Source organism: Camelus bactrianus, chromosome 4 (assembly GCF_048773025.1).
Source record: "Camelus bactrianus isolate YW-2024 breed Bactrian camel chromosome 4, ASM4877302v1, whole genome shotgun sequence".
Lineage (NCBI taxonomy): Eukaryota > Metazoa > Chordata > Mammalia > Artiodactyla > Camelidae > Camelus > Camelus bactrianus.
The window spans coordinates 35637005-35650850 of NC_133542.1; the positions used below are offsets into that span (position 1 = coordinate 35637005).

The 13846-nt window shown below is 36.9% G+C and overlaps 1 protein-coding gene across 2 annotated transcripts in view; it reads left to right on the top strand.

Annotated features, from left to right (window-relative positions):
* The window catches only part of MAMDC2 (MAM domain containing 2), a 139672-nt gene that overhangs the window by 110889 nt on the left and 14937 nt on the right, over positions 1-13846 (top strand). The window contains exons 10-11 of one of the 2 annotated variants that reach the window (XM_045515102.2): positions 1804-1897; positions 3567-3715. In XM_045515102.2, the coding sequence (XP_045371058.2) occupies positions 1804-1897; positions 3567-3715 (243 nt within the window). Of the gene's footprint in view, positions 1-1803; positions 1898-3566; positions 3720-13846 lie in introns of both variants that reach the window. The other variant, XM_010952754.3, reaches the window with a different exon arrangement.

The following is a 13846-nucleotide window of genomic DNA, read 5'->3' on the forward strand; positions in this document are numbered from 1 at the left end:
AATATTTGCAAGTTATCAGAGCTAATGATTGCCTACTTCTTAGATTGCCATACCGTAGTTTGTTTATTTCCTCTATTTTTGAAGTCTTGGGTTGTTGCATTTGTTTGCTTGCTTGCTTGCTTGCTTGATTTTATGGTCATTATAAAATAATGCTGTAGTAAACATGTGAAAGTCTGTTAACATTTCTCCTCTTTAGGATACATTTACATGCAAAATGTCTGAGTCCTATTTAGGTAATAATTTACATGGTGAATCATTTCACTACCACAGATTCATTTTGAAAAAAAGTACTTTTTCACTATTCATGTGAAAAATAGACTTTAAAGGTGCCAAAGGAAAAGAAAGCCAAGACTTTTCTCTTTGCAGCACAATTAATTCAGTAAATTAGGAGACAGATTACTATTCCTTCCCATGTAACAAGAAAAATTGCTGATAAAATGTTACTGCCTTCAGGGCTCATGACACAGAACTCTGCTCTGCAGATGCAGAATAAGTTCCCATGCATAAATCTTGCAAGTGAAATATTTTACATATTCAGATCATCCCTAGAATCTATGAAGTAAGAAAATTAATGGAATTTAAACAAAAAACCACAAACATCCCCTTTTATTTTTTTCCCTGTAAATATATATAGTCATATATTATTATATCTCCAAGCTATCCTTTTTGTAATTTAAAGTAATATGAATACAGTCCCAGTAAAATTTCAGACATCTAACAATTAGTAGTTATGCTGAAGATATTGGCTTGAGATATTTTATATTTTGCATAGTGGTAGACTCATGTGATTTTTAAATTTCTTTTTAAATAAAGTCTATGTTCTGGTGGATCTGATCAGAGCAAAGGATTCCTACTGATAACATGGATAAATTGAAGGCATAATATACTGAATATTAGAACCTAAAAAAATAAAATGTTCTCATTTTCATAAATTGGGTTGTTTTCTGTTATATTTCTTTGTCTTTGTTTGAATTAATATTTGTATTGGAGGGATTGAAATGACCTTGTGCTCATTAACCTCCTAAACCTGGTGAAGCAGCTTTGTAAACCTCAAAGTACAGTAAAAATTTAATATAAATGTTTTGAAAAGTGCTCTTGGCTCATCCGAAATATGAAAAGAAGACTTTTAAATTGGCTTAATGGAAAGAAATGCAAGACGTTTCTCTCTCTCTTTGGCACAATGAATTTAGTAATTTATGGTAGATTTGTTTCTCCTTCATATACAACAGTACAAATGTTTGGCCTGGTAAAATAACTGCATTTCTGGCTTTTATTAACGATAACATCAAGGGATGTAGATCTTTACTTTGGAAATGGAACCTAAATCTCCAGATGGCAAATCACTGGGACTTTGTTCACCATATGAATGAAACTCATTGCCAGAAAGTCATTTCCAAAAAAATCAAAAGTGTTTGCACTGGAAGTGTTTGTAAAAATTCTTGGACTACCGTCAACCCTGTATGCACTTTGCAGTTTATCTGGGGAAAATATTTAAAACCTTCCTGGTTTTCCTCTGCCATCCTGTTAACCTCTTGCTTTCCTCTCTCAGTTCTTTAAATGATGCAAACTAATGTCAGCATTAGTGTACACAACATATCATTGTGGGCTTGACTCTGCTTAAAAATGAAAGTAATTCCAAGGTCATGTATAAATAGTTAACCTTTATTCATCTGTAGTTCCTGGGCAGCAAAGAGGTGCCTGTAGTTTCCTTCTGCACACCTGTTGTGCTAATTACATCCCAGGTTGTAACAGTTTCCAGTTTTCAGTTAACAGAATTCATAGTTTTATTTTTCTGAATTGCAGGTGGTTTTCATGAGCCTGTGCAAAAGTTTCTGGGACTGTGGACTGGTAGCCCTGGATGACATTACAGTAGAATTGGGTAGCTGCTGGTCTCCAGGTAAGACGGCTGTCATTCCAGCTTTCTTTGTCTCCCTGGCTGATTCATTTAATCTATGCTAGTCTCTCCTTTGCTTTTCTTGTCAGAAATTCCTCTCATTTAGAAATGATGACTTGAATGCAGTGGGTGACTTTGTTCATATGACTTGATCCCTGTATCCTCGTCTATAAGAAAGATAGTAATACCCACCTGAATAGTGGGACTAAAACATATAAATTCCCTAGGGTAGGGCCTGGCACAAAACAGTGCCTTAAAAACAAATGCCTTCTATTATAATTAGTATTGATACTATTATTATCATTGCCTTACATGAATGTAAATTTTCAAGCAATATTGATGAAATTGTAATTAAACATAGATATGCTAACCATGTAATTTCTAAATGACAATAAAATAAATACTGTCTACATGAATTAAATGACAATGGAACAATGGACTAAGCATTGATGATAGTGAATAATATGGTAGCTATGTGTTGGATATTATGTCTAATGAGAAGATGGTGCATATCTCAACCCAGATCATTGGTCTCTAACTACTAATTACCACTGCATCCTAAATCACAGGGTATCCATTTCTTTAATGAGCAGGAAAATTATGGTATCAGTCTGGCACTGGAGCATAATCTCTATGTTTATTTAATTAAAAGGTAGTTTGTTTCTAGTCCCTTGGTTTATCCAGGACTGCAAGGACAACACAAAGAACAAGATAAAAATCTATACGTTTGAAGCATAGAAAAGGGAATGAGACTTCATCAACTTGTAGTGTATGTAAAAGAAAATGAAGTAAAATAATTATCATGCAAGAGACATAGAAAGCTGTTTATTAGAGAAAGTTGCTGAGACTTCAGATATAGAGAGGTACAGCCAAGTTCAGCAGAAGTCCCCAGTAAATTGGGAGGTGGCAACACTCTCCTATCTTATAATCATTATTAGAGTTATTGAAGGTGGCAACCAAAGACATAAACATTTGTTTTTGGAGATGGAAAACAAGGCTTCAGGTAGGCAAACACCAAGTTCTAATATTTATGTAGCTAATATTTATTGAGAATTCCTTGTTCTAAATACTTGACATGCCTCATGTCATTTAATGCTCACAACCCCCTGAAGTGGATCCCATTAATTCTTCCGCCTGACAAATAAGACTGCTGAGGCACAGAAAAATGAAGTAACCTGCTCCACACAAGTTAAGCTGTGTCTCCAAAAACACACTTAGTTCTCTCACATCTTCCTCCTCCTCCAAAGCAACGATAAAGTTGTTCTAAGGAGTCCTATCACTCCTGGATTTCTGAAGAAAGCTCCTGCATGGAATTTTATTATTTTTATGTTTCCATAAAGGCACAGTACCTCCAATTTTCAGGGCTTTGTAAGCTCCTTCACACAAGTAGATTCACAAGTCTGAGAAAGCTGCTTTCTCAAAGTATCCCAATACTTTTGGATCTAGATTTCTGATTGTTCTCCGCCTCTATGGCAGGACCCAGGGTGGAGCCCAAACTCCAGCTGGAGGCAAGAGCTTGGCGAAGGTGGGCTGCCGGTGAGGGGGCTGCCTCTCCCTCTGGGGCATAAGGTCAGGCGATACGCATACATGCAGAGTAGATTTCCAGCGAGCCTTGGGGTACACATTCACTGAAAGTACCTCAGCCATTGCAACACCTGCTGTTTCCTTGCAGAGGGACTCCCACCTCCACCTGGAGAGTGTACTTTCGAACAAGATGAATGTGCGTTTACTCAGGAAAGAAGAAATCGGAGCAGTTGGCACAGGAGGAGGGGAGAAACCCCCACCTCCTACACAGGACCAAAGGGAGATCACACTACTGGGGTAGGTGAGTTATGCCACATGATGCTAGTGCCTCAGGAAACCGGACATAGCATTTTATGGGTCATTTAATACCTTTTGAAATGTGAAAAATGATGTCTTGTGTCTAGAATGAACCACACATGTGATGCCACACACGTAGGATGGGTAGTTCAGTACGTGCATTTCAAGTCATTCCTTCTGTTTATGACATTGGTGTGAACCTGGCTGCAAAGATGATTCAGATAGGCTTACAAAAATATGTACACAAAGATAATTTAATTAGAAATAGGTTTAAAAATAAAAGAGAGAGGGACAAAAATGAAAAAAAAAATGGTGTTCTAAACTAGAGCCCAGGGGGAGGGTATAACTCAGTGGTAGAGTGGGTACTTAGCATACACAGAGTCCTGGGTTCAATCCCCAGTATTTCCATCAAAAAACTAACTAAATGAGTAATAAAGATAAATAAACCTAATTACCTCCTCCCAAAAAATAAAAATTAAAAATATGAATAAGTAATCTGGAGCCCAAGACTGAGGCCTAGTATAAAAATATGCTGGCAGACACAGGAGAAGACATATCAGTTTTTCTAGCTTTCCAGCAGCTGAAACAAAAATGGAAAATTTATCTGTAAAACAGGATTTACAGTGTTCTTAGGATGGAAACAGATGGAGCAGCCCACCAAGAGGTAGTAAGGGGGTGCATTTTCTGTAGAAAATGTATAAGCTACAATAAAACAGATGAAAAGTTGATCTGCTTCTTATTATCACCATGTGTCAGCAGTTGTAAACAGTGTCCGTGATAAAATATTCCCTGAAGATAGAGCTTTGTCACTGACCCGCTCAGTTTCACTTGGTATCCAGCTGGATAAAAGTACATCATTTGGTCCAGAAAAGCAGAACTCTCCCTGATGTTAAGATTCTAGAGATATTTCCTAAAGGGTCCTGGTAGAGAAGCCATGGTGATAGTAAACGCAAAGGTGAGTTGCATAGTGCTCTTCCTTACTAAGGTCTGCCTTAAGCTGAGTCTAGGGAGTAACACCACAGAGCAACCTAGAGTATAACCTACGTGTTGAATTGGCTAAACTTGTAGGGTGCAGTCAGGAACAGGTGTGTTTTTTCTTTCCAACACCCTCTTCAAACATACCCTAGAGAATTCTACCTTCCTCACCCCTTGGCGGACCCTGCCTTCCCAGTCCTGTAAAGGGATTAGAGCAGCCACACACTCATGTATGTGAAAAAGCCCAACTCAGATCAAAACTTCAGATTCTCATTCAATCGAATCATCTCTCTCCCTCAGCGTGGGCCTGACGCATAGTTTGGGGATGATAAAAGGGAAGACTCTGCTTTAACTTTCATTGTTTTGCTTCCTCCTCTCCCTTCTTCCTCATGATCGTTCATCCAGGGTGGGTGGAGGAGGGATTAAAAGAAAATAACGTGTTAAATGCTTGGTGCTATTTCAAGTTCTTTCTTGGCTGTTGAATATCTTCTGTTATGACAGATATCTAAATACTGGCTTTTTTGGGAACCTCCGCATCTTACCATTTTAGGCAGTGTACTCTCTGACTAATCTCCTGTGGCAACTCCCTCATCCCCTAGCACTTTACTGCAGAGGTACAACTCACATAGGGATTCTGCTTGGGTTCCTCCTGGCAGTTTTGACTTGGGTCCTTTCAAGAGCCCTGGAGAATAGAGTTGTCACCAGTTAAATAGAAAAGATTGAGTGGATAGGTTTGTTGGGAAGATCAGTAACTCAGTTTGAAATTTGTTAGATGTGAAGTACCTACTCAAGTGGAGGTGTTGGGTAGGCAGTTTGGAGTTAAGAAAAGATGTCTAAGCTGGAAGTTGTTGGCATATTGTCTTCAGACTCAGTATTAAATTGTAAGTGTTTCCATAACAAAATACACAGACTGGGCAGCTTAGAGAACAGAAATTTATTTTCTCATGGCTCTGGAGGCTAGAAGTCTAAGATCAAGTTGTCAACAGGGTTGTTTTTATTCAGAGACTTCTCTGCTTAGCTTGCAGATGGCTTTCTTCCTCCGACATGGTTGTCCCTCGGTCTGTGATGTCTCGTGTCCTAATTTCTTCTTATAAGGACACCAGTCGTATTGGATTAGAGCCCACCCTGACAACCCCATTTTAATTTAATTACCTCTTTAAAGGCCCTACTTCCAAATACAGTCACATTCTGAGGTGTGAATTTTGGAAGAAAGTGATTCACCCCATAACAGAATCACTCCCTAGAGTCAGTGTGCTGAACAGAAGGAATAGGGTAAACTTTTATTATGTAACACGGCTGACCATCCAGCCTTTGTTCTGCTGCTCACATTTTATGCGAAAATAACTTGAACTTGTTTTTGTAGACAACATTGTACCTCCTCCTCCTAAACACAAAATCTGTGAGAATCTAACAAATTCGCATGCAGTAGATATTCCATTACTCATGATTTTATTTACATTTTTCTTCGTTCATTGGGGCAAGTTAGTTAACTTGGTGTGACTTTGTTTAAACAAAATGATATGATTGTGTTTGCTTTGTCTTTTTGAAAACTTTGAAGAATGTTTCGGCTGGCTGGAGTGAGACTTCAGAGCAAAATTGTAATGCAAAAACTTCTTAGTGTGTTCAACATTTTTTCCAAGCAAATACTGGAGAGAATAAATAAAATTCTCAGGTGCACAACACAGAGAATTCTGGGGGGGTTTTGGTTTTTCTTTTTTTTTTTTTTTAGTAAATTGCTTCTAGGTCGGTCTTCTCCGTTTTTTATTTCACCTGTTTCAGTGCAGACAAGACACCTTTCAATTTTCTAACCAAATAAAATCTTTCACAGATTATATATTTTTATTCCTAGATACAACAATGCAGATGAGGCAGCAAATTTTGCTATGCCCAGGGTATCTACAGATATAGCCTTGGAGTTTTGTGCTTTGTTTTGTTCTTTAAATTACTTTAACAGCTGTTCTGCTGGGGAAATAATAATAGCTAGTGATCATTTCTGGAGCATTTGCCATGTGCAGGCACTATGCTGGGAACTTTATATCCTGTCTTAGTCAGCTTGAGCCACTATAACAAAAATACCATAGACTGAGAGGCTTAAATGACAAATATTTATTTCTGACGGTTTGGGAGGCTGGGAGGCCCAAGAGCAGCAAGATGCTGGCAGATTCAGGGTCTGATGAGGGCCTGCTTCCTGGTTCATTGACAGCAGTCTTTTCGCTGTGTCCTCACATGGGACAAGAGGCCAGGGAGCTCTCTGAGGACTCTTGTAAGGGCACTAATCCCATCTCTGAGAGCTTGGCCCTCATGACCTAATCACTTCCCAAAGATCTTGCCTCCAATTACTATCATATTGGGGATTAGAATTTCAACATATAAATCTGGGGAAAAGGGACACAAATATTCAGTCAATAACATATCCTTACCACAACTCATAAAGTAAGTGAAAGTGCCCATTTTTCATATGAGAAAACTGAAGTTTAGAGATGTACCTTTCCAGAGCCACGTGGCAATATGGTAGAGTAGGGACTGAATCTCAGCAATGTTGGGCTCTAACGTCCGTATTCTGTCCACACTTCCTCACCTACATCACAGCCTACATCACAGTGAGAGACCACACGTGACCTGGAACAGTTGTGACTTAGACGTGAAAAGCACAATTCTTCACATAGCAGCGTAATCTCACCCCTATCACTCTTCACACCAAAGAGGGGTGTCTGCTCTTGGAAAGGATATATTCAAACCGACAGTATTTTTAGACATCCATTGAAATATATCCAGCAGAAAGTATCTTCATTTTTTCTGATCTGTTTCTAATGTCAGTGAACCAATATTTTCAGTTTAACTCCAGAATTGCAGCCCCATCCCCCACCCAACTGTGTATTCTAAACCCTCAAAGGGTAGCTTCCCCATTTTCTGGCCTCTGATAGCTTGAGCTGTATGTGGACTGATGTACTGGGTCTCAGATTATAATATGACAAGGATCGCCCATTCAAAAATTAAAGTATAAGCAAATAGAGGCCCCTTCAAAACATTCACTTATTTGTTAAAGCCACCAGTATCAGAAACCACATATATATGTAATATAAGATGAGATATCTTAGAACTGGGAGCATACATGTTATATAGTGCAGGGTCTCTATGATCTTGATTTACTCCATATGTTGTGAATACCTACTATGCATTATTTATCCCATAATTACCACAGAATTATAATAAGTAAAGTAATTAGAGTTAAGTTCTAGAGAGGATGGAACCACATGGAGAGGAGCAGTTTACTCTCTTTGGGAGCGTCTTGAAGGATGAGTGGGAATTCATCAAAAAGAATGTCAGGGAGCAGGAAAGTATTTCAGGATAATGGAATGGCAGATGCAAAGCATGGAGCTGTTAAGCAGTATGGCCGCTTCAGGAAACTGTGATTCTGCCTCGCTGCCATGTAAGATATTGTCAGCCAGAATTCCCGGGAAGGTGAAGTCTAAGAGATAGGCTTGTACACAGGTAGTACATTTGGAGATGTGATCCCAAGCAGTAGAAGTGTGGGGCAAAGGCATTAAAACAAGGAAAGAGGGAGAACTGATTTGAGGATGCATCCCTGACTTGGCCACTGCTATGTCCATCTGGTTGTTTGATCCTGTGGGAACATCTGAGAAGCCATGTTGAGAGATGTCTCAGAGCCATCATCCAGGGGAGGAAAGAGAGAAACATTTGTCCTTAGATTCCTATCCTGCATTAGCCAAAGATAAATGTCCATTCAGCATTGACTACTCACTGTTCCCTCATTTCTAGGTTATATTTACATGGGTGCTGAGTGAATCTGCCGAAGCCCAAACCAGAAATGACTGCAGAAAACTCTGCATCAAAGACAGGAAGCCACAGGCCCAAGGGCCCAAGACAAGTCATCTATCAGATGCATTTGAGTGAAAGTATTTAAGGACAGTGTAGAACTAGTTCTAGGAATGGTGACTAGAATAAGAGACCACTGAGACTGAGAAGATCTGTAGTAGTGAATAGAGCATCTCATATAGGCATATCTAGGAAAGTGGTGGGAGATGACAGTGGACAGTCACATGGACAGATCACCAAGAGCCTCATCTATGTGCTAAGGAATCTGCATATTCACTCTGTATGGAAGAAGCATCCATTGAAAGGCTTTAAAAGGATAATTTTAGTGGTCCCAAAGCAAAATGATAAAGCTTTACTTGATAGTTCTCCCAACAGACATCACAGTAGGTACCACTTTCTTAGCCATCCTGCTTAAGATCCAGGGATCTAGATACTCCTAGATAGATTTAGCAAATATAAATATGGGACACCCAGTTAAATTTGAATTTAAGATAAACAGTGAATAATATTTAGTGGAAGTATATCCAAAATATTGAATGCAAGTTATAGAAACAAAGAATATTAAAACCAGGAAGGAACTTAGAAAACAAATGGCCCAGAAGTTGCAAATTCAGATGCTTTTACATGTTAGGATACCATATCTTTAGCAGGAGGCTGTTACATAACAGGATGTGGTAGGGACTGTGGTTTGCTGATGTATGTGCATCATCTAAAGATACTCAAAATAAAATCTTAAGAAATTATTGCAACATCCAAATAAATATCTGCCAACCAAATTTAGCTCAGAAGCTCCCAGGTTTTAGCTCTTAACTAAGATTATTTGATTCAACAAACTGACATTGCTAATTAAAGGAGGGTCTAGCACTGGAACCAGACACTCATGACTCCAAGTCCTGCACTCTCTTTCTACACTGAGACACTTTTCCTTTTGCCTCTATTTTGACAACTACTCAGTATTAGTTTAGAACTTGGATTGTAATCCCTGACTCCTAGATATCCATCCAGGGAGCTACTAGATACTCCTAGAAAAGTACATTGTTTTTAATTTTTTAAAAGTAAAATACGTTTTAAAGTATAACGTACATAGAAAAGTGCTGCAAATTCCCTTCTAAATGCAGTTTTAGCTATAACCACATGTTGTATTTTCCTTCTCATTCAGTTCAAGATATTTTCTCATTTCATTTTGTTTTTCCTTTTATGCGTGAGTTATTTATAAGTATATTGCTTAATGGCCAAATATTTGGGGACTTTCTAGTTACCATTTTTAATTTATTTCTAGATAATCTGACTGTGCTCAAAGGACACACTCTAAATGATTTTAATCCTTTACAATTTATTAAGATGCTTTCTTACCCAACATAGAGTCAATTTAGGTGAATGTCATATGTGTATTCACAAATAATGTATATTTTGTTGTACAAAGTTGTCTATAATTATTGATTGAATCACACTTGTAATCATGTTCTTGTTTTCTATATTTTTATTGATTTTTACCTGCTCAGTTGAGAGGTGTATTATGATTCCCATTATGATTATGAATTTTTTTTTAATGGAGGTATGGGGGATTGAACCCAGGACCTCATAGACACTAAGCACGTGCTCTACCACTAAGCTATTACCCTCCCCCTGATTGTGCATTTTTTAAATTTCTCCTTTCAGTTCCATCAATTCTTGCTTGTATATATTTTGAGCCTATGTTATTAGGCATATACAAATTTATAATTGTTATACCCTCCTGGTGGATAAGCCATTTTATCTTTATGAAATGTCCCCCTTTATCTTGGGTAATGCTTCTTATCTAAGTCTACTTTGTCTGATACTAGTATTGCTGTACCAGCTCTATGTTGATTCGTATTATGTTTCTTTCTCCATTCTTTAACTTGCAGATTTCCTGTGTATTTATTTTTTGTCATGGCTTTTGTATGTGGCAGTAGTTGAGTTTTATATTTTATCTAGTTCTACAATCTTGTCTTTTAATTGGAGTATTTGGATCATTACTATTTAATGTAATTACTTACATATTTGGATATATATTTACTTTCTTATCATTCTAATTTCTCCTCTGTTAGCCTTTTTATTTTTTACATTATTTTACTAGCCTTATTCTTTTAATGGTTACTATACTATTTGTATTACATTTTATTTCTGTATATTTTTCAAACCCCAGAAGATATGACTGACTTGGTCATCTTCTATACTGATTTACATATTTCCCCATTCCACTAGTCTTTATTCCTTTCTGCATTTTCATGTTTCTCTCTTGAATTATTTTCTTTTGCAGGAAATATTTCTCTTCTGCCAGAAGAGTGTCTTGTTCTATTTTGGTGTTGGTTTGGATTTTTTTTTAACGTGTGCAAGTCTGCTTATGATACGTTCTCTCAGTTTTTGTTTGTCTGGGAATGTCTTTATTTTTCCTTTACATTTGAAGGATATTTTTGCTGGGAATAGAATTCTAAGTATACAATTATTTTCTTAATCAGACATTTAAAGATTCCATTTATTCGTCTTCTGGTTTCCATCAATTCTGTTGAAGCAGTTGTCAGTCATATAGTTGTTCCTTTGAAAGTATACTTTTATTTTCTGGATGCTTTTTAATATGTTCTCCCCATGTTTGGTTTTCAGCATTTGAAAATATGTACATGTGTAGTCTTCTTTGCAGTTATTTTGTTTGGGGTTCATTAAAGTTCTTAATCTTTAAGTTGAGTTTTTAAAAATCCTCTTCAAAACTCCTTAACCTTTATCTTCTCAAATATTACTTCTGCCCCATTTTATCTCCTCTCTTCCTGAGACCCCAGTTACACATACATTAAAAGGTCTCACCATACATTGTATATCCTTTATGCTCTTTTACAAATATTTTCTTTCTTTTTGCTCTCCATTCTTCAGTTTGGATATTTTCTATTGACCTATTTTTTTAGTTTGCAAATCTTTTTTGCTATGTCGAGTATGTGATTAAACTCAATGATTGATTTCTTAATTTCAGTAATTCTATTTTTCAGTTCTAGAATTTCCAATTTTTAAATACTAACTTTATGAAGGTGGAATACACACACTATAAATTCAGTCTTTTAAAGTATACAATTCTGTGGTGTTTAGCGCATTCACAAAGTTGTGCAACCATCACCATTATCTAATTCCAGAACATTTTTATCATCTCAGAAAGAAATCTTGTACCCATGAGCACTCACTCCCATTCCCTCCCCCAACTCTTGCTCACCCCCATCCCTAGATAATTACTAATCTACTTTTTGTGCCTATGTATTTGTGTATTCTGGACCTTCAATATAAATGCAATCATACAATATGTAGTTTTTTGTGACTGGCTTCTTTCACTTAACATAAGGCTTCCAAGGTTCATCCATGTTATGGCATGAATCAGTACTTCATTTAGTTTTATTGTGGTTATATTCCAGTGTATGGAAATATACCACATTTTGTTTATCCATTATTTAGTTGGTGAATATTTTGTTTGTTTCCACGTTGGGGCTATTATTAATAATGATGCTATGCTATTTGTGTACAGGTTTTTGTGTGGACATAAGTTTTCGTGTCTTTTGGATGTGTACCCAGGAGTGGAATTGCTGGATCATCTAGTAACTCTATATTTAACCATTTGAGGAATTGCCAGACTATTTTCCAAAGTGACAGCAAGCAGTGTGTGGGGGTTCCAGTTTATCCATATCTTTGTCAACACTTGTTATTTTCTGCTTTTGATTATAGTCATCTTAATGGGTGTGAGGTGGTATCTCATTGTTTAATGTCTATTTTGTCCGATATTATTATAGCCACTTCAATTTTCTTTCGGGTACGGCGTGAATAGCATATTTTTTTCCAGCCTTTCACTTTCATCCTATTTGTGTCTTTGAATCTAATGTGTGTCTCTTGGAGGTAGCATATAGTTGAATCTTTTTAAATCCAGAAAATAAAAGTTCTTTGATGAAATTCTTCATCCTATATCTCAGTTATATCTCAGTATTTATAAAGGGGGGAAAAGAATTAGGCACATGCCTCAAGGGAAGATTGCTCACTTTTCTGTGCCTCTTTTTTCTCATAAAACTTGGTCCTCGAGCCCTGGCTATTTTGGCAGCCCTGAACTTCAGTTATTGTCATCCCAACAAGTGAGAACTGTTAGTTTCTCTGCTTCTTAGCTGCTCTCTTTTTAACTTCTGTACTGAATAGGCAGATGCCCCAAGAAGGAAAGCAGCTTAAAGAATGCTGAGCATACTCCATTGACCTCCCTCATCTCTGGGATCTTGGCCCCTCAAGGTCTTGCTGCTTGGGAAGCTCTCTGACAGCTTCAAAACAGATATTTTCCAAAATATATATTCATCCATTTAAAAAATAACTTTTCTCAGCAGGAGTATAGGTCTGCTACATGTTATCCAACATAGCCACAAGGAGCTATCTCTGGTATTTCATTTTTTAGCATCATGTATTTAAAAATATGATTATTATACTCAAAATTTGAAGGCATTTGCTCTTTTCTTCTGCACTACAAACCAACCAGTCCAATGTTTCTGAATGAGCTCTGTGTGTCTGTTCTCTTTCAACTGTCTTCTTTTGTTGCTATTTCCTGGCTGTTCTACTCAAGGTCCTGCTGTATCATATGATGTTATTGCATAGTGTTCTGTTCTTTGGCAAGGAATAGGTGAAGAATAGTATTAAAATTTACATTTATGCTGCCTTTGGCTATGAGCTATCTAAGAGACTACTTCTTTCCCTGTATAACTCTCAGTCTTGAGTAATAAATATTGGGGACAACTATCATAGTAAGAAAGGACCACAAATATCTTTTAAATTTAATTATCGTGGAAAACACGATAAAGTACCTCATTTTTTAGAAAGTGACTTATATTATAAATGTATTCTTGCTTAGATGCATATCACTAGAATTTCTCTTCAAGAAGGGATATAGTCTGAAATAATAAGAAAAATTTAATTGACTTAACAAATTAATAACAGTGCATAGTTTTATAGGTTGCTGGAGGATCTAAGACAGGATCTTAGAGATCAGCTAAGGCAACATACACATTTTAAATATTAAAACACTGAAACTCATTCAAGGTAGTTTTAATTGTTATCTGCTTGGATCCTGGGAGAGCAATAGCAAGCCTGTGGTTAGATATATACAGTTTAAGCAATAATGAAATTACATCCGAAAAGATCTTTTATTGCCTGCATTGCTGATTTAGTGCTATTTTGCTTCTAGTCCTAACCATCCTTTCTATGTCTCTTTTTTCAAATGCTGGCAGTAAAACAATGGCAGCGCACAAAAATGACAGAATTTCTTAACCTATACTTTAGTAAAGTGACAGGCTC